Genomic DNA, 19,297 nt, shown 5'->3' with positions numbered 1-19,297 from the left:
AAATCCAAAGAAAAAATAGGGTTCGGGAGTCAGTTACGCGCGAGGAAGGTATTAGCACCCTCGCGACGCCCAAAATTGGTATCTCATAAACACGTATTGTCTTGATTTTTAAAAACACACGTTCAACGTAAAATTCAATCGTAATCCGATGGAAGAAAAAAAAACGAAAACTTTTAATTTTTGGTTTTTGGAAAGGATATAGCGTTTTAACACGAGTCGATAAATTCCATCCAACATAGCGATGAAATTTACGACTTAATGTTGAATCGATATATTGCCTTGATTATCGAAATTAATTGGAAAACGAGAATGTGATTTTTGAAGCAATATAAAACAAAATTAATATGGAATAAAAGTAAGAGGGTAAAATGCGTTGGAGCAAAGAACATGCATGACAATAAAATACTAGCTATGCTTGCAAGATTGAATATAATGATAATGTTGAAGATCAGACCATAATGAAAACACACAAAAATATTAAGAGTATACAACAAAAATATATATATGTATATGTACATGATATAATATGAAAAATATAATATAATATTAGAAATATATATGTGATATGTAAAAATACGATATTGAAAAAATATATACATATAAAATAATCTAAAACTTTAATATTTATGTGATGTAAACACATGAGGAGAGAAACCCATTATAATATTATACAATATATATACTCATACATATTAGAAATATACACATACATACGCTAAAATTAGCAACAATAGTAACAAAGATAATATAGTAATGTACACAAGAAAACAAAAACACAAATAGAACACCACTGATAATACTAAAATATGTATATACTAGTATATATAACACATAATTACAATGCTAAGAACATATTAATATTAATAATAATCTGAATGTTACATAAAAAATACTTATATATATTAACGACATATACACATAATGAAATACATGGGTAATACAATATTCAACATGTACATAATGCATAATAAGATAATAGTATACCTAACAAATAATATTGCACATATAACAAATATATATATTATGACAACAGTAAGGATCATAAAATATTGAAACATAAAGACTAATATAGCATTAGAACATGAAAATAAAATAACTAGAAAAACTAAATACAAATACATACACATACATGCATATATATATATACAATTATACAAGAAGATATATAATAAATACATTTAATATAATAAATACAAATATTAAAATCGAAAAATATCAAGAATGATAGTGAGTAAATTGAAAATAAGACAATGAATTGAAAAAAAGGACTACATTGAATTAAAAACAAAGTTATGGGGCTAATTTAAAAAAGAAAATAAAAAGAAAGGATCGATTTGAGCGCGCGAGAAAAATGTGGGGGGTCAGGACCGTAATAATTCCATTTCATCAAAACGCATAGCAGTGTGGGGGACCAGATTGCAAAGAACGCTAAATAACGGGGCCAAATTAAAAGCAAGAAAAATCTGATTGCAAACACCTGAAAAAGCGGAAGGGCTGATTGCGCAAATAGCCCTTCTGCGTTTAAAAACACGCGGATCCTGCTGGGGCGAGTCGGGTCGACCCGACCCACCCTTGAAACGACGTCGTTTTATTGGTTTTGGGGGGGACCAAAACGGTGTGTTTTGGTCCCCTATAAAAGTCAACTTTTTTTTTTAAATTTCATTTGTATCAGGGGGAGAGAAAAAAAAAGGGGGAGAAAGGGAGAGGGAAGAAAAGAGAGGAGAGAGGGAGCTCGTGGAATGGGCAATGGCCACCGCATCACTGTGGCCGGAAAGGTAAAAATTCTATTTTTTTATTCTTTTTTTATTTTGTTATTTTATTGTATTTTTTTTATATGTATATGCATATGAAATCGACCAAAAACGAAAATAAAAAAAACAATCACCTTAGATCGGTTCCGATTTTAGCTCCTGATTTGTTGATCTTGGTTGCTTCAAAAAGGCTTGTTTTTGTATTATAATTCCTATATATTTCTCGACCCTTTTTTAGCCAAAAAAAGAACCCTTTTACAGTGTTTCATTCGGCTTTTTATAGCCTGTTTTTGTTACACTATTATTATTATTTTTTGCTGTTCTCTTCTGCTTTGCTTGTCTGTTGTTTTTGCAGGGCATGGAGGATCAGACGCATGCGTGGAGGCATGTGACGTGCGTGGGGAGTGGTGTACGAGGACTATGGAGGTATGGGACGTTGTAGTGGGGGTATGGGACGTTGCAGACGTTGGTGGTGACAGAGGCAAGTGGGCGCCGACTGCTAGGGGGGCTAGGGTTTAGGTATTTTGTTTCTGATTTTGTGTAATGGGCTGTTAGTTTAGTGGGCTGGTAGTTTAGTGGGCTGGTAGTTTAGGTTATTGGGCTTCGGGTATATGGGTTCAGGTTGTAACTGGGGTTTGAATTTAGTTTGTAATGGGTATTGGATTTTAGGCCTAAAATTGGCCTGTACACATTCATTCAAAATATAACAATTAATAATAAAATTCACTCTTTAATTCCAATCAATATTTATTCCTATTCAAATATTTACTTTTAAATACTTACTATACTTATCAAGTAATAAATTCGGATTATATAAATACAAACCGTAATTTTCGAGCTATCCCTCGTCGGCTTTGTCTTTTTTTTGCCTAGCCAAGATTTTCCCGCACAACGCTAGTTACGAAAAGCAATTAAATATTATCAATACATTACCATTCAATTTTCATATTGAATATTTCAATTTTTATTCAACTTTCGTCTAAATTCTAATTTAGTCCCTAAACCGAGACTAACTTTTATTCTTCACATTTAACTCAATATTTCCATTCAATTTCCATTTTAAACTAATTTCACCATAAAACCATAATTTTAAAATTCTTTCAATTTAGTCCCTACTATTCAAAGCTTATGATTTATTTTACAATTCAATCCTTATTTCACTTCTAACTTGAAATTCTATCAATTTAACCCCTAATTCTTCAATTTATTCAACATGAACAATATCTAGAAATCTAATAACTTTCAAAATATCAACTTAATTTCATCAAAACCTTATTCCAAAGCTTCTAAAACATCAAAATTAAGTAAAAAGGGCTTGATTGACTTACCAATTAAACTTCCAAACCTTGAAATTCCAATTTTCCTTTTTCTTTCTTTCCTTCTTTCCTTCAATTTTTCGTTCCAACTTCTGTTCTTTCTATTCTTTTTTTTTCCTTTCTTTTATTTCTTTTGTTTATTTATTTAACTATTATAATATTATATTATTTTTACTAAGTAATACTTATTTGTTATTTATACATGTGTATATTATTAGTACATATGTATCCATACATCACCATACATTTGTCTTTCTTTTATTTATTTAATTATTTACTTTATTTAATTAATAAAATAATAATATTAACTTAAATAATAAGTAAATATATACATGTATTACAAATGTATGTATAATATTTATTACACATGTATTTTATTTTTACCACACACTTGGTATTCATTTTGGTTTATTTACTTATTTAGTCCCTTCAATTTTCTTTATTCTATAATTAAACTTTCACACTATATTAAATTTAATTCTTTTATCCAATTATCCTTAATTTAAGCTAATTCACTTCATTAAACTTTAATTTACCACTCAATTAACTTCGTAAATATTTTTAATAAATATTTACAAATCCATTTTCAAAAACGGAGACACGAAAATACACTTTTCAGATAACCGTAAAAATTCAGGTCGTTACATAAGAAGTGTTATGAAAATTTTGGATAATTTATAAAACATTTTTTATAAAGGTTATATATTATAAATTTTATATTAATTTTACTTAATTTACGTATTATAAAAAGAGGTATAATCTAACATAAATCTTTCTCCAAATTAAGTTTTTATAAGTTTTTGTAATTAAAGCTACAAACTATTTGGACTGTGAACCAAAATATTATGAAATCGATGCTAATTATGCAAATAGGAAATGATATTTTGCACCGCATTGTGGGTTATAATACGATTTGAGAGAATGGTGCCATACACAAGCACCATTGACAGCTCGTGAACTCTTTAAATTAGAACATTCAAGGCTTCGAAATATGGTTGAGAAGAAATTTGTTGTTCTAAACAAATAATTCTCATATTAACATCACCTTAGTATAGCATAAAAACTAATGTAGGTCGTACTAGTATTTTACATATTTCATAACTTCAATCATAGGTGTAATTGAGATGATCCATGCTTCATAAAGTACATAAAAGCAGAAGATATTAATCTTAACGATGTATATTCAAATTAAGATGATGATGAGCTTGATCAATGACCAACAAATGATAATAATAATGAATATATTAAATATTAAAGAGGAATAACTCAATAGATATGCACTACAACAATTAGATAAATTTGTATATGATGTTTAATTTTCTTACCATTTTTATTAATAATAGTGTTATCAACTATTTTTGTAGACTAACATAATACATATGTTGACTTGATTTTAATTTTGTTACTTGCTTAGAAATTATTTTTATCATACTAATTATTTTTGTGGTAATTAATATTTTCAAAAATATAAATTCTATATGATTGTAATTACAATTTATATTACCAAATATGACATAGGAAATTAAATTGTGATTACACTCTGTTAGCTAAACATTTTAAGAAATTACAATTCTTTATAATTACAATAAAAATTAATAATTACATTTTCCTTCAATTACTTTAGCTATATATTAAAGGAAAATTGTTTCGCCTTCCTCTTGTTGATAAATGAGCATTCTTACCATTTTTGTTATTTTATTTTTGCATTTTATGAAAATGATAATTTTTAATTTTGATCTCTAATATGCTTAAATTAAAATTTAATCCTTACATTTTAATTTCTAAGATAATTTACTCTTTATATTGTTAACTTTTCAATTAAAATGTTATGTGGTTATATATATATATATATTGAAAACGGATTTCTAAATCTAAAAAGTAGCGTGATTAAATTATTGAAAATTAAAATAGAAGGATTAAATTCTAAATGACAAAGTGTAAAGAGACTTAGAATCATTTTTTGCACTGAATGGACCAGGTTGGAATATCGATCTTAGAGAAAAACATTAGATCAGTTGACCTGCGAATTAGTATGGACAGGTTGAACTAGGCTAGTATGGACAGGTTGAACTAGGCTAAAAATCGATTGAATTGGTTTTTTTATTTTATTTTTTAAATTTTTAATGATTTATTTAATCGAAATGTATATCTAATGGCCTGGCCGGTTTGACTATTGACATGGTTATGAAAACCTTGCTTAGAGTATAAACCAACCGTGGGGAGGTACAAACCTGTGATAAAATACACGTGCCAACTAGGTCCAAAAAAAAAGTTCAGATACCAACTTTGTACTTTTAGACAAGTTATATTAACGGTTTGACTATTGACACGAGGCAAACTACATATTAACCCAAATAATTAATATATTCAACTTATATTTAACAATTTAAATAATATTAATTTTGGTTAATTACTTAATTATATGAAAATAAAATATATTAATAAATGAGTCAAAACGGATTACACTCAAGTTGTGGAAGCCATTTTAGATAAGTATTGTGGGCATTTGAACAGGGATTTAGTCTTGAGAATTCAGGAGTTATGTAGGAGATAATGGCGGGTGATCATACAACAGACTCCTAGAGAAGCCAATATAGCTGCACATAAACTGTCTGGAATGATGAGAGTTTTCCTTTATGGTGCAATAGCGTTCCAAAAGACTCTGACAAAGGTCGTGGAACAATTACAATTGAATGTTTGGCTTATGCATGATGACACTATACCAATTTTGTAATTGGTTTCAGTTTTTTATCTACCAAAAAATATATAAATTCACGTAGAATGTATAAGAACTACTATATACATGACGTTAGTATTTACCATTTTCACAATGGAGGGTTGCTAAAGCTAGAGAAGACGGGAACAATAATAGAACCTGAGGCTCATGCAAGGTTTGTTTAGTGCACGTGCCTAAACAGAACATAGCAATCTATTCACACAGCTTATGTTTTTTTTTTCATATTCATTGAAATTTGCTGCAATTTGCACCATCTTTACCTATATATATTTTTATCTGTTCCTATTCTTATCCTATGAAATATTATATATATATATATATATATATCAGGTTTATCTTTAAGAGTAAAGAATGAAGAAAGTGAAAAGATAATAAAAAAATATATCAGAAAAGTACATATAGAACCTGCAAATTGGTCCTCAACTAAATCAAAAATTAATTTTTCATAATTTATATCCCACTTGTAAAGTAAGCCATGTTATTTTATACAAAAAAATTCTATCTTCCGTGTTGAACTACCATCACCCTTCATATTTTTTCTTGATTAATTATTAATTAGTGATGTTTATGTCAAGGATTAAAAAAATAGCCCTCTTGAGTTTATGCCAAAAAAGATCAGGTGATTTGTGGGGGCGCAAATTGATGTGATAAATAGTGAATGGGATGTGATCAAATAATGATGGCAGTCCAAGATTAAGATTGACTCAATCATTTTTTCCCCACTGCAAATTGATGTATAGAATCTTTCCTAGAGGGAACCGTTTGCTTTGCTGGTTTTATATCAAATAATCCGTGTCCAAACCCACTCACATGATTGCCAATTTGGTCATCAACAAACATGCCAAAACAAAAGTTTTTAAGAATCCTTAATTTCATTACAAGAATTGCTTAATAAAAATGGGGTTTTTTATTAGTTGAAAACAAGGTATAAACTTTTTCTATTCTTTGTTTTATAGTTCAAAAGACCCATATTCACATGAAGAATCTTTTGGAATGTGACCTTAGATTTTGATGAGCAAAGAAGGGTAATGATAAAGCAAAAGTTTTAATATTGTATTATTGTTTGTTTGTGAAACCATATATTATTATTTTAATCATGTTAATTGAATTTGGTCAGTTTGAAATTTCCCCTTCACCTAGTCTACTATTATTTCAATAATCATCACTTGATAAATTTTCCAACTGTAACTAAATAAAAACACAAGATTGAAGACCCTTGAACTCTTTGTGGGACCCAACAAGTTTTCAAGTTGGATGACAGTAAATTTGCCAAAGCGTCAACTACAAAAAGGCCCTCTTCTTCCCTTCCCTGCCTAGCATCACTCTCTTTGCTTCATTTGTTCATTCAGGCATTTCCGCAAACAGTTTGTTTTTTTTTCCCCACAAACATGGCAAGACCACAACAACGATATCGAGGTGTACGACAAAGGCATTGGGGTTCTTGGGTGTCAGAAATTCGCCACCCTCTGTTGTAAGTTCAAAAAATCATAACGCTTCAGTGTTTTTGAGCATGATTTGTTGTAGTCCTTGATGGAAAAAAATGTTGCGTTTGTGCAGGAAAACTAGAATTTGGTTAGGAACATTTGAAACCGCGGAAGATGCGGCCCGTGCCTACGATGAAGCAGCAAGGCTTATGTGTGGACCAAGGGCTAGAACCAACTTCCCTTACAATCCCAATGCACTTCAGTCGTCGTCATCCAAGCTTCTCTCAGCAACTTTGACTGCGAAACTACACAAATGCTACATGGCTTCGCTTCAAATCACAAAACAGAAGTCAGTTCAGGAGCCACAAAATAAGGCGCTCACTCCACTTGTTATTAGCAACAACAACAACAACGACGGCATTACAGCGAGGGACAGCGGAACCGGAGTTCGGCTAGTGGAAAAAAGACCATTGGCAGAGACAGAGGCCAAATCAGCTCAAGTTGAAACCACCCAGCAGTTCAAACCTCTTGAAGAGGATCATATTGAACAAATGATCGAGGAACTGCTTCATTATGGTTCCATTGAACTGTGCAATGTCTATTCCCAATAGGATACTATGATTATTATTATCAGCCTTTCTTCCATGCTAATGGCATTCGCTAATTTAACTCATTCTTCACAACCTTATCACTATTTTCACAAGTCATGTAAACCCCTCCATTTAGGCCTATCAGGTGACCCCATTTGATGATGTTTAATGTACAGTAAGCCCTGTTATGAGATATATATGTTACTATGATATTTTTATCCACTGCTCTGTTTTCCAATTATGGATTGTGAGTATGAATTGTGGGAATTTCTGTTTTCACTTTTTTGCTTTACAAGGTTCCTAATCTTGTATGATAAATCACTTTCATTGCCAAATTTTAAACAATTCAAGCTAGCTGTCTAGAACTAGGCAGAGTCATGGTTGTCATTTTCAACCTGTAGGGATATAAGCATATAACAGTAAACAAACAATATATCAACCAAATTATTACTGTCTATCACAGGGATTTGCGTGATGGGCGGATCCACTTTTTAGTAATTTCCCTGCTTCTTATGCAAGTTGTATGATCATGGGAATTTTGATATAAGGAAATTGAATTCAGGGGAAACATATATGTTTCTTAAACAAACAACTTTCTTAGTTCTTAAGATGATTTAGGAAAGCATAATGGAATAAAATAAAAAAAACATAAGAAGATGATAAAATTCCATGGTGAGGGGATCACGGATGGTAAAAGTGACCAACTTGGGTAGAGATGTTAGGTTTGAAAGGGAGTTAAGGTTCCGTTTTCAAAGATGCGCAGGCTTTTTGGTTGGGGATTGGCGCTGCAAAAAGATTAAAGAAAAAGGGGACACTGAATGTGATTGATTGCCCACCCTGCAGATGATATCTAATGGTAAGGAAATATTTTTAAAGATTTAATCTTTAAATTAATAACGTTGGATTGAATTGAATCATTAAATTGTGACTGTTAAAATTCATTAAATTAGACTTTACATACATAAAGAAAACGAATTACCTAAATAAATTGATTGTATGATATTTCCAGGGGAAGAAGAAATGTGAAATATGTGATGCATTTTGATAAGCCAACGTAGTTTAGGAGGCTGTGAAGGCAGTACCCACACTCACCAAGACAAGCATATTCGTTTCTTTTCACTCCCAATAGTTTCTATATAAAGGAATAACAACTACTATTTAATTAGTACATAAGCCATAAGGGGCAAAGTGGAGGTGGGAAAGGTTTCTCATAATGTGAATTTGTATGTGTTGAATGACATTATCTTTTTATTTATGAGTTACGGAGCAGTTATAATTAATTTTAGGCATTATGTCAAAATGAGTAAATATAATTAAAATTTATAATAAAATTGTTAAAAAAAATAAAAGCTTTAAATTTTAGTTAAATAAAAATGTTTTTATTTTTTACAATTAATAATTTAATTTAAAAAATTAACATAATTTTTAAATTTAATTCTTTAAAATTTTATAATTTTATCTCCAACTCAAACATAAATTTTATGGCTTCCCTTAATTAGATTTATTTGCTTTACCTATGCACATAGAATTATTAATTTAAGAAAGGTTTTTTTATATTATTATATGTTTGTTTAGACAATACAGAGTAATTGAATAAAAGTGTAATTACAAAAATTGTAATTTTTCATAATGTATTTGGCTGACAAAATGTAATTATATCGTAATTTTCTATATCATGTTTGGTAGTACAAATTATAATTATACAAATTTTTAAAATATCAATTATTATAAAATTATTAGTATGATAAAATAATTTTGTAACAAAATTAAAATCCAACTATCATATGTATTATGTTAGTCTAAAAAGTCGTTCATAATACGATTGAAGTTATGAAATATACAATTTGCTAATACAATTCAAAGGTAAAGATGTTAATATGTAAAAATTTTAATGAAATAAATGTATTCTTAACCACATTTCAGAGCCTTAAATGTCTCAAAGAGTTTGTGAGCTGTTTATGGTACTTATTTTTTACACTATTTTCTCAATTTGTATTATATTTTATAACATAGTGCAAGAAAATTTTTTGTATTTGCATAATTAGCATCCACCTAATAATATTTGGGTTCGTAATCTAAATAGCTTGTACCTTTAACTATAAAAACTGATATAAACTTAATTTGGGGAAGACTTATCTTAGGTTATATCCCTTTTTATAATACGTAAATTAAGTCAATAATAATATTAAATTTATAAGATATAACATTTATAAGTAAGGTTTTATAAATTGTCCAATAACTTTCATAACACTTCTTATAATATTTTTTATAACTAAGTATATTATTTTTATGATACTTATCATGGACACGTAAATAAGTTATGTTCATACTTTTTGACCATAAATTTTATAAATAAATATATCATAACACTTTTATATTATGTAAATTATTTTTATAATAAACTTTTGACCTTAACTTCAAATTTTTTATTAATATTTAAATAGTATAAATTTTTTTAAAACTTTATAAAAAACACAAACTATTTTTATAATATATTTTTAGGATTATAATATAAGTATTTTTTGTCATAGTAATCCCAAATACCCATAGGTATTCATACTTATAATATAATTTTTATAAGTTGTATAAAATGATTTTTTGAAAAAATTATATTTGGGTGTAATTACTCCAATTCTCACTTCTCCCTCCCCTAAGAATTGAAAAGTGTAATTGAGGTGCTCCAATTACACCTAGTTTCATGGGATCCACCAGTTACAAGGTTTCTCAAACATGCTATTATTGTGTAATTACATGCAATTAAATCCAAATCCAATTACTTGGTGGCTTTCCAAATGCTATTCAATTAAAGAAAAAAGTAATTTAATATCATGTTCATTTTTATAACGGCATAATGATAATGTGTAATTACATGCAATTGCACCCAAATTGAATTATTTAGCAACTTTCTTTATCTAAATTTGGCCCTTAATCTTTCAGAAAAGAGCCAAATTACTTTTTTAATAGAAATATTGATTAAAATATTAATTTTTAATGTTATTAGCTTGTTCACTCACGTGACAGTTATTGTGCTCATCCTGTTAACATAACTCTATTTGTTTTATATGTTAGTAAGCAAATAATTCAAAATAAAAAATTAAAAATAAAATTAAAGTTAAAAATATAAAAGTTCATAACAAAATTTAAAATAGCAGTATGGAGTACACGAGAATTATCATGCAAGTTGTTGTGTTTAAAATTAACATTTTAATTAGTATTCTTATTAAAAAATTATTATGACTCTTTTAAAAGTTTGAGAGTCAAGTACTAAAAAAACTAAATTGACAAAATATATTAACATTAAAAGCTGTAATTTTTTACGAGTTCAATTTTTATATTTAATTAAATTTATCTATTAAGCATTAAAAGAATGGTCTTTTTCTTGTTTTACACATATAAAAGCAGAGTATCTCCAAGCACATTGATTAACTACAATTAGTGCTTGTGTTATGACAACAAATTGCTATCTTTTTTTACCATTTACATAAAGTTTCTACAAGGGATTTGATAATTTTGACCTGTCTTTTCATGTCTATTTATTTCGTTGTTATGAAAACAACTTGCTCTTCTTTTAAGAAAACAACATAATTAGCCACGAGACTGGTGATAAAAAAAAAATTAAACCCTTGAAATGTATAAAGTTACTACTAATAAAATAAGAAAAATTATGTTTTGAATCCCTCAAAATATTACAATTCAACCCCAAACCAATATTTGCATGTATGGTTTTAAATTAATCTTGTATTTTCAACTTTCTCAAGACTTAAAATTAATGTTTGGGTTTAGTTTTTTTTGGTGTCAAGTCTCAATCAAAGGAATTCCATGATGTTTCACCAGTTTGGAAATTGATTTTGTTCCCCACAACAACAAAAAAAAGAAGATGTTTTTATCTCATTATATAGTTTTACTTTTGATTCAGTAAAGTTGATTAAATAATGGCATGTTAGTGATTTTATCATCATTACATAGTTTGAACTTTTTGTTACCTTTAGCCTCTCTTATTTTTTTTATCTTTGTTATGATAAATGCCGATAGTAGTAATAAAATGATCGTAAAGTAATAAAAATTAAGGAAAAAAATCACGGACAAAAAAGAATAAATTCACTAATGTTGAAAAACGAATGATATAAGATGAATTTCGACTATATCTATTTAAATGTTAAAAAATCACGTTCTAATCAAAGTCAAATAGTAAAAGTATAATTCTATATGGACTCAACTTAGACGATATGATCCGTACTGAAATTTTGTGCCTCTCACCCCCACATATTCCCTTATTTTACTATTGTATTTATTTCTTTAACAAGTGACGAGATTTAGATCACGTAAACTCTAATAGAATTTATAGTTAATCTATACACAGTTATTAACTTTACTTTAATGATTTTCGAAAATATTTTATTTCATCACAGTTCACTAACATTACATTACATACAAACACAGTAACTTCATCTACCACTTTCAGTATCTCAAGAAAAATGCATGTTGCAATTTTACCTATTACGGTAGCCTGCTGGAGATTGGTTTAATTAAAACAATAATCATAGGTCCATTGATAATTAAAAAGAATACATAGCTCCAAGACTTGTTCCACATGCAGATATAATCATTCAAGTCAAAGAGCTAGCCCTAAGGCTAAATTATTGGGTCAGTTTTGGCTCTTATGTAACACAACTAATCCAATCATTTCCCTTGGTTACTCCTTGATTTCTCAATCATCTCTTACAAATTTAATATCTAAACCGGTTTTTGCTCTATTGTCTGAAAAAGGACATTACATCACATTACATGTTTAATTAATTACACAACAAATGGCCCCCCGGTAAATATAAACGGTCACAAATACGACAAGCTTGAAACCCGTTTGAAAATTGAACTTAATCACGAGGCAACACTGTCTGGAATCATCAAAGATTTGGGAAATAAAATGTTGAAAATAACAAGAGTTTGTCTTGTCTAAAAAGGGAATGATAAACCTAGTAAATATAGCAACCTTTTCTTTTTGGTCGTACAAACTGTCATAGAGTAAAAGGGTTTCCCTTGAATTGCACAGCTTAGTGAAATTAAGAGGGGAAAAACTCGAGAGTCAAAAAGGTTAGATCTTTGGATATGAAGCAAGAAAACAAAACAAAATAAAGTAGTCAAAACCAATTATGGTGTATAGAATTTCATGTGGAAATGTTGGGGAAGAGACAATCATATTCATGTTTTCAAAACCCCTTTTGTTTAAAAAAAAAAAAACCAAAATTATTTGTGCCGAGATTGTCTTCTTAATGGGAGATTTATCATTGTTTGTTTTTGATGTGTTGGATCAAGTGATCCAAAAGCCTAAATACTTTATTTTTTTCCCCCCAGGAATGCTTAGAACAAAGGTTTTGTGGCCTACACCATCTGAAAAAGCCAAAATATTGAAAAAAAAAACCCTAATTATTTAAAATTTATGTAGGGCAGGGCCTATGTATATAGTATTTTAGATAAAGATGTAGACAAGTTATTGTTTGTAATTAGGTTCAAGGTGCGATGCATGGCATGTCCTTACCACTTACGATCATGTTCTTCCTCTTTCGTTCCATTCCCTCCCCACATGGTTTGATCATGTGGATGCTAACATACAAGCACATGGTTTAGGTCTTAACTACTCCTTTTCTAAACTTTGTTACAATGACTAGGATATAAGGGCAACCACTTTCCCCGTTATAAATCCTCCCTAGATTTGATCTATCAATCCATTGAATCTTATCACATACATATATACTCATGAAGATATGATTACATCAAAAGCTATTGTTAATATGAAAATTTAGTATCAGATATAATTATTATAAGCACTAAATTAAATTTTACTTAAGTCAAGTTAATTCGTTTACACGGTTTATATAGGTGAGATTCGTATTTGAACAATTAAAGTTTTATAGTCTCATGTTAGGAAAATATAGACACCACATATGTAATAAAAATCATTACATGTTATTATTTACTATCATAAAATGTTAGCCCACTTCAGTTATGAAGTAAAGTATGGACCAAATATGTGTAGATACTCTAATAACTAATTTTAATTGATGATAGGTTGATTAGAAAATAAGGTTAATGTGCAAAGTTATATATTAGGGTTATAGTCCCTAAATTATATATATGTAACTTTTTGATATTCCATCTTTAAAATAGAGAAAGTAATCTTTTTTTAAAAATTTGTACGTTAATTTAAAAGATCAAAACCATATTATTTGAAGATTTTAAGAAATTGATGGATTCAGACACGTTTCCGCATCTAGCTTTCTTCTTGATGATCTTATATGACAGATCCTGATTTATTAAGTTTTGCATTAGAATTTTTTATTAAAAAATATGTTTAGAAACCAAACTGAGCTTTCAATTCTCAATTAGTATTTCTATTTTGAGGATTAATAAGTTTCTAATTTATCAAAAAATATATAATTTTGACACTTTAATTGTTTATCTATATTATTAAGTCATGGACTCAATATTGATGTCACGAGTTAATCGAATATCAATCTAATTATGAAAATACTTAAAATAAATATTACTATAAGTGTGTTTTTATCTTTTTTTATATATAAAGTCTATAAAAAGACAATTTAAACCTAAAATAAATATAAAACATGAGACTTAAACTCAAGACACCAAAGTCCTCAGACATCTCAAATTCGCAATTTCAATCAAAATTTCATTATTTTTTTGTATAACTTTCTTTTATAAATATAATTTTTATCCACATCGTTAAGGTGTCATAATTTAATATTATATAAATATTATTTTATACATATATTTTATAATTTTTTATCTCGTATCTTATTTTATTTTATTTCATGTTTAAAATATCTAAACATTATTATTGATGGCATCGATGATTAATGGAATTATGCACCAATTAATTCTATAGTTCATTCATTTAGTGCCATCACCGTCAGTATCATGAATGCAATAATACAGCTAGAAACTATCCCTTAACCAAGTTGTGCATGACCTATAATCCCACCATCACTCAAATTTCATCAACTCCACTCACAAAAATATATACTCTGTAATATCCCGAATCAGGGCCTAATCGGAATAGTGGTTTTGTGACCACAAATCTGAGATAGAAATAATTATTTTACAATGATTTTGATGTTTATGATATGATTGTATGATTGTGTGAAAATTCTATGCCTAAAGTGCTTAAATTGAAAGTAGGGACTAAATCGAATAAGTTGCAAAACTTGCATTCTAGAAGCTTTTAGTATGAAATTGTTTTGGAATATTAATGAGGAGGTCTTAAATAGAAATTTGACCAATTTTAAGTTCATGGACAAATTAGGACATGGAAGGAATTTTTGGAAAGTTTAGTAGTAAGGGTATTTTGGTCATTTAGTTATTAAAATGAATTAAAAACAAAATTAAAAGCCAATTTTGTCCATCTTCTTCATTAGGCCGAAATTTCAAGGGTTCTCCATAGCTAGGGTTTGTTTCAAGCTTCCAATCTCCATAGTAAGTGATTCCAAGCCCGCTTTTAATGATTTTACGTTTTGAGATCCCTAACTCGATAAAGCTTATGTTAGCAATAATTTAACCTAGGGTTTATATTTAGAAAAATACCCATAGGTGAAATTTGTGTATTTTGATGTTTTATGATAGAATATGAAGTTTTAAATTATGTTAGACAACTTGTACTACTCGATTTTAAGCAAAAACGAGTAAAATGGCTTAATTAGTAAAAATACCTAATAGTCACAAGTACATGTTAGAGTGAGAATTTGATGTTGCCATAGAAGAGAAAAGTGATCAGCATGTTGTAAAACATAAGAATAAGGAATAAAGTTTAATCCCGAGCCTAGGGGCAAAAATGTAAATATGCAAAAGTTTAAGGGTAAAATTGTAATTTTGCCAAAATTTGAGTTAAGGATTAATTTGATAATGTGAGTATTAAATAAGCTAAATGTGTTATTTTAGATCAAGAAAGACGTGGAATCGACCTCAATCGAGGAAAAGAAAAGATTGTGGACTAAATTGCAAAATCTTTGTATTTTGGTACCAAGGTAAGTTCATGTGTAAATAATGTAGCATAATTGTTATTTTAAGTTATTGATATTAATTATGTGTTATGCTGAATTTTATTATGAAATGTATGCTTTGTGGTTAATTTCAAATAATATGTAAATTATGTGAACTACTTGTTAAATATAATTGTTACTGAGTATTGATTTGGCATTCTACGAAAGACGGCAAGGATAAGTGTTCGAGGAAAAGCCCGTTTGAACCTTAGGAATAGATTAGGATACAAGTGACATGTCACTAGGATGGTTGAGCATCCGAACTCGTTGAGTTGAGTCCGAGTTCACTTATGGATGCGAATGTCTGAACTCGTTGAGTTGAGTCCGAGTTCGTGAGATGTAACTAGGCATCCGAGCTCGTTGAGTTGAGTCCGAGTTCACTTATTGATGCGAACGCCCGAGCTCGTTGAGTTGAGTCCGAGTTCGCTTATGGGCGGGTTACATGATTGCTTGATTGTATATATGGCACTTATGTGCAAGTTATCCATGTATCCGAATTATATTCCGATGTGTTCAACGGGTAAAGTTCTACTCAAATGGAGGAAAATTTCGAGATGTAAAGAGACGTATTGGTAAGTGATATGAAATGGATATTTTGGACAGGTATGTATTTAACCCTCGGGTTGAGTATTGATACAACCACGATAAGGTAATAAGATGATGAAGAATGATTAAAATGTGATATGTGTTTTAGTGATGTATGCTAATGTTGACTGGTATAACTGTTTGTTATGTTACTTATTATTTGCATATGAACTTACTAAGCATTTATGCTTACTCCTCCTTCTTACTCATTGTAGTTTTGGACAAGCCATTTCGAGAGTCGGGATAGGTCGAAGGCTCGATCACACTATCCGAAGACTTTTGGTAAATGGCACTGTAAATTTAAGTATGGCATGTATAGCAATATACCCATTTTGTGTAAATGATCTTATGGTATGGTTGTGAAATGGTTGAGGAAATGCTTGATAATGATAAATTATGAAAATGGTTAGTTTAGATTATGTTTGATGTTAAGGAAAACTATTAAGATACTTAGTGCATAAAACTCATAAAAGGATGAAATTTACCATAAACAGAATACCGCAGCAACACTAATGCGAGTTTGAAAATTTACTAAAAATCATAGAAATTGAATTTGGTGGTGAAATACATATCAAATTGAATCTTATTATGTCTAGTTTCACATGAAACAAATGAAACAAGTAAAGGAAGTATATGTTAGAAGATATTTGAATTTTAGTGAAACAGAGTTATAGCAGTTTCTGAATCCCCTGTTCCTACTTTAGAAATTCACCATAAATGTTAAAGATATAATTAGGTGGTGTATTTTATATCCTCAGAATCCTTATTGAGTCTAGTTTTATTATAAACAAACCTCATAGTCATATGAATTTTTTACAGAGAGAAATATGGTTCGTAGTAAACAGAGGTCAGACCAGTCGAGTCCTGAAACAGGGGTAACTTTAACTAATAAACTGTACTAATTGGCCCAATCAAAAATTCTAGAAAAAAATTAGTAGATAGTTATATGAGTCTAGATTCAGTAAAAATTTACGGATCTTAATTTTGAGTTTCGTAACTCGAGATATGATTTTTCTTGTGACTGTGACGCAAGTAGCTTAAAAGCTGTGAATGTAGAAACAAATAATCCAAAGTTCTAAAAATGTTAAACTAAGCTTAGTAACACCTCATACTCGACTCCGGCGATGGTCTCGGGTGTGGGGGCGTTACATTTAGTGGTATCAGAGCAGGTTTAGTCGGTTCTCGGACTACGTGTTGTATGTACGGATTTTGCTATACATGCCATATGTATAAATTGTGATAGTGTGACGACTTCTGACCTTTTTAAATGATTTTTTTATAGTAAATGCATCCCGATCCAGCTGTGGCAGATGAAGTAGAGAGTAATGCGCCAGCTCCGACTGAAGGAGCAGCGCCGACTGAAAATCCACCTCCTGCTGTTGGTCAGGGAGGAGGAGAAAGGGGTCGGGAAGCCTTTCTCCAAATGATGAGTGCATGGTACACTGAGTTCGTTCGTACGAACCCAAATGTACAACCTCCCCCACCTCCCCCAATTCCTCAACCTATGCCTCCAATGCCTCAAGGAGTGGATATGATAAAATTTCACAGAACCCCGTTGATAGAATTAAGTAAACAAGGGGTGAAGAATTTAGAGCAAATATTGATGATGATGCGAGAAAGCGAGTTCGGCTTGAAAATTCTATCCGGTATTTGATGAATTATCTTGTACACTGAAGAATGTTTGAAATGTGCTACATCTTTGTTGAGAGATTCACCTATAATTGGTGGAAGACTTTGATTTGGTGGTACCGAAGAGAGGGTAACACGGGAATTCTTTCAAGAAGAGTTTGGAAGAAATATATTAGTGAAAGATTTATTGATCGAAATGTAAAGAGTTTCTTGAGTTGAAGCAAGGTAATATGACGATCTCGAATATGAAAGAGAGTTTGTTCGATTAAGTAAGTATGCGGGGAATATGTTCCTCTGAAGCCAAGATGTGCCGACGATTTGAAGACGGGCTTAATGAAGACATTAAGGTATTTGTTGGGATCCTTGAACTAAAAGAAATGGTGGTACTTGTCGATCGAGCTTGCAAGGTGAAGAATTCATCAAGGAAAAGAAAAGGTAGAATCAAACACGAAATTGGAAGAAAAGACCAATGAGTAATGCACCTTCACAAGAAACCGGAAAGTCAAGAAATATGAATCCTCGTTCCCAAGTTTCATTTGGGCAATCATATGGAAATTTTAAGAAGCGAAATGTGGGTCCTAAATCTCGGACTACTGCGGCTAGTGTGGGAAATACGAGATTTGTTAAACCCGAAAGTGCCGTGTGGTAGAAATCATTTTGGTCCGCAAGAGCAAATGAATGTTTTCGATGTGGTTCTCCGGATCATTTTATTAGAGCGCCTGAGAGAGCCGAGAAAGAAAAATTTCAGAATGTAAAAGCTAGTGGTGCGATTTGAGGGAAGGTATCCGAGAAAAGTGGAAGTGAAACAAGCGATAAAAATGTAGCTGTGGATGCAGGTTAGACTGAAGGAAGGGCTCGGCTAGAACTTATGCTATTAAAGCGTGAAGATGCTTCCTCACCGATGTGATTACGGTACATTTTCCTCTATAATGTTAATGTTATTGCTTTGATTGATCCGGTTCTACTCATTCATATGTGTGCATGAAATTGGTGTCTAGTATGAATATACTGTTGAGAATACGAAATTTATGATTAGAGTGTCGAATCCGTTAGGCAAATGTGTATTTGTTGATAAAGTATGTAAGAAATGTCCTTTAATGATTCGGGATCATTACTTTCCTACCGACTTGATGTTATTGCCGTTTGATGAATTTGATGTTATTTTGGGTATGGATTGGTTGACATTGCATGATGCTATAGTAAATTGCAAAGAA

General features: G+C 30.1%; 1 protein-coding gene across 1 annotated transcript; it reads left to right on the top strand.

Annotated features, from left to right (window-relative positions):
• Window positions 1–6,990: 6,990 nt before the first annotated feature.
• LOC108486038 (ethylene-responsive transcription factor ERF003-like) lies at window positions 6,991–8,040 on the top strand. Its single transcript, XM_017789859.2, has 2 exons — window positions 6,991–7,275; window positions 7,362–8,040. The coding sequence occupies exons 1-2, from the start codon at window positions 7,193–7,195 to the stop codon at window positions 7,837–7,839; spliced, it is 561 nt and encodes a 186-aa protein (XP_017645348.1). The 5' UTR covers window positions 6,991–7,192; the 3' UTR covers window positions 7,840–8,040.
• The last annotated feature ends 11,257 nt before the right edge of the window (window positions 8,041–19,297 follow it).

Source organism: Gossypium arboreum, chromosome 7, assembly GCF_025698485.1.
Source record: "Gossypium arboreum isolate Shixiya-1 chromosome 7, ASM2569848v2, whole genome shotgun sequence".
In the NCBI taxonomy this organism is placed as follows: domain Eukaryota; kingdom Viridiplantae; phylum Streptophyta; class Magnoliopsida; order Malvales; family Malvaceae; genus Gossypium; species Gossypium arboreum.
This window is presented reverse-complemented; position numbering and strand designations above follow the sequence as displayed.

Coding starts and splice junctions, on each gene's coding strand:
- LOC108486038 (XM_017789859.2), top strand. CDS start 7,193: ATGGCAAGACCACAACAACGATATCGAGGTGTACGACAAAGGCATTGG. Junction 7,276..7,361: donor GAAATTCGCCACCCTCTGTT/GTAAGTTCAAAA, acceptor GCGTTTGTGCAG/GAAAACTAGAATTTGGTTAG.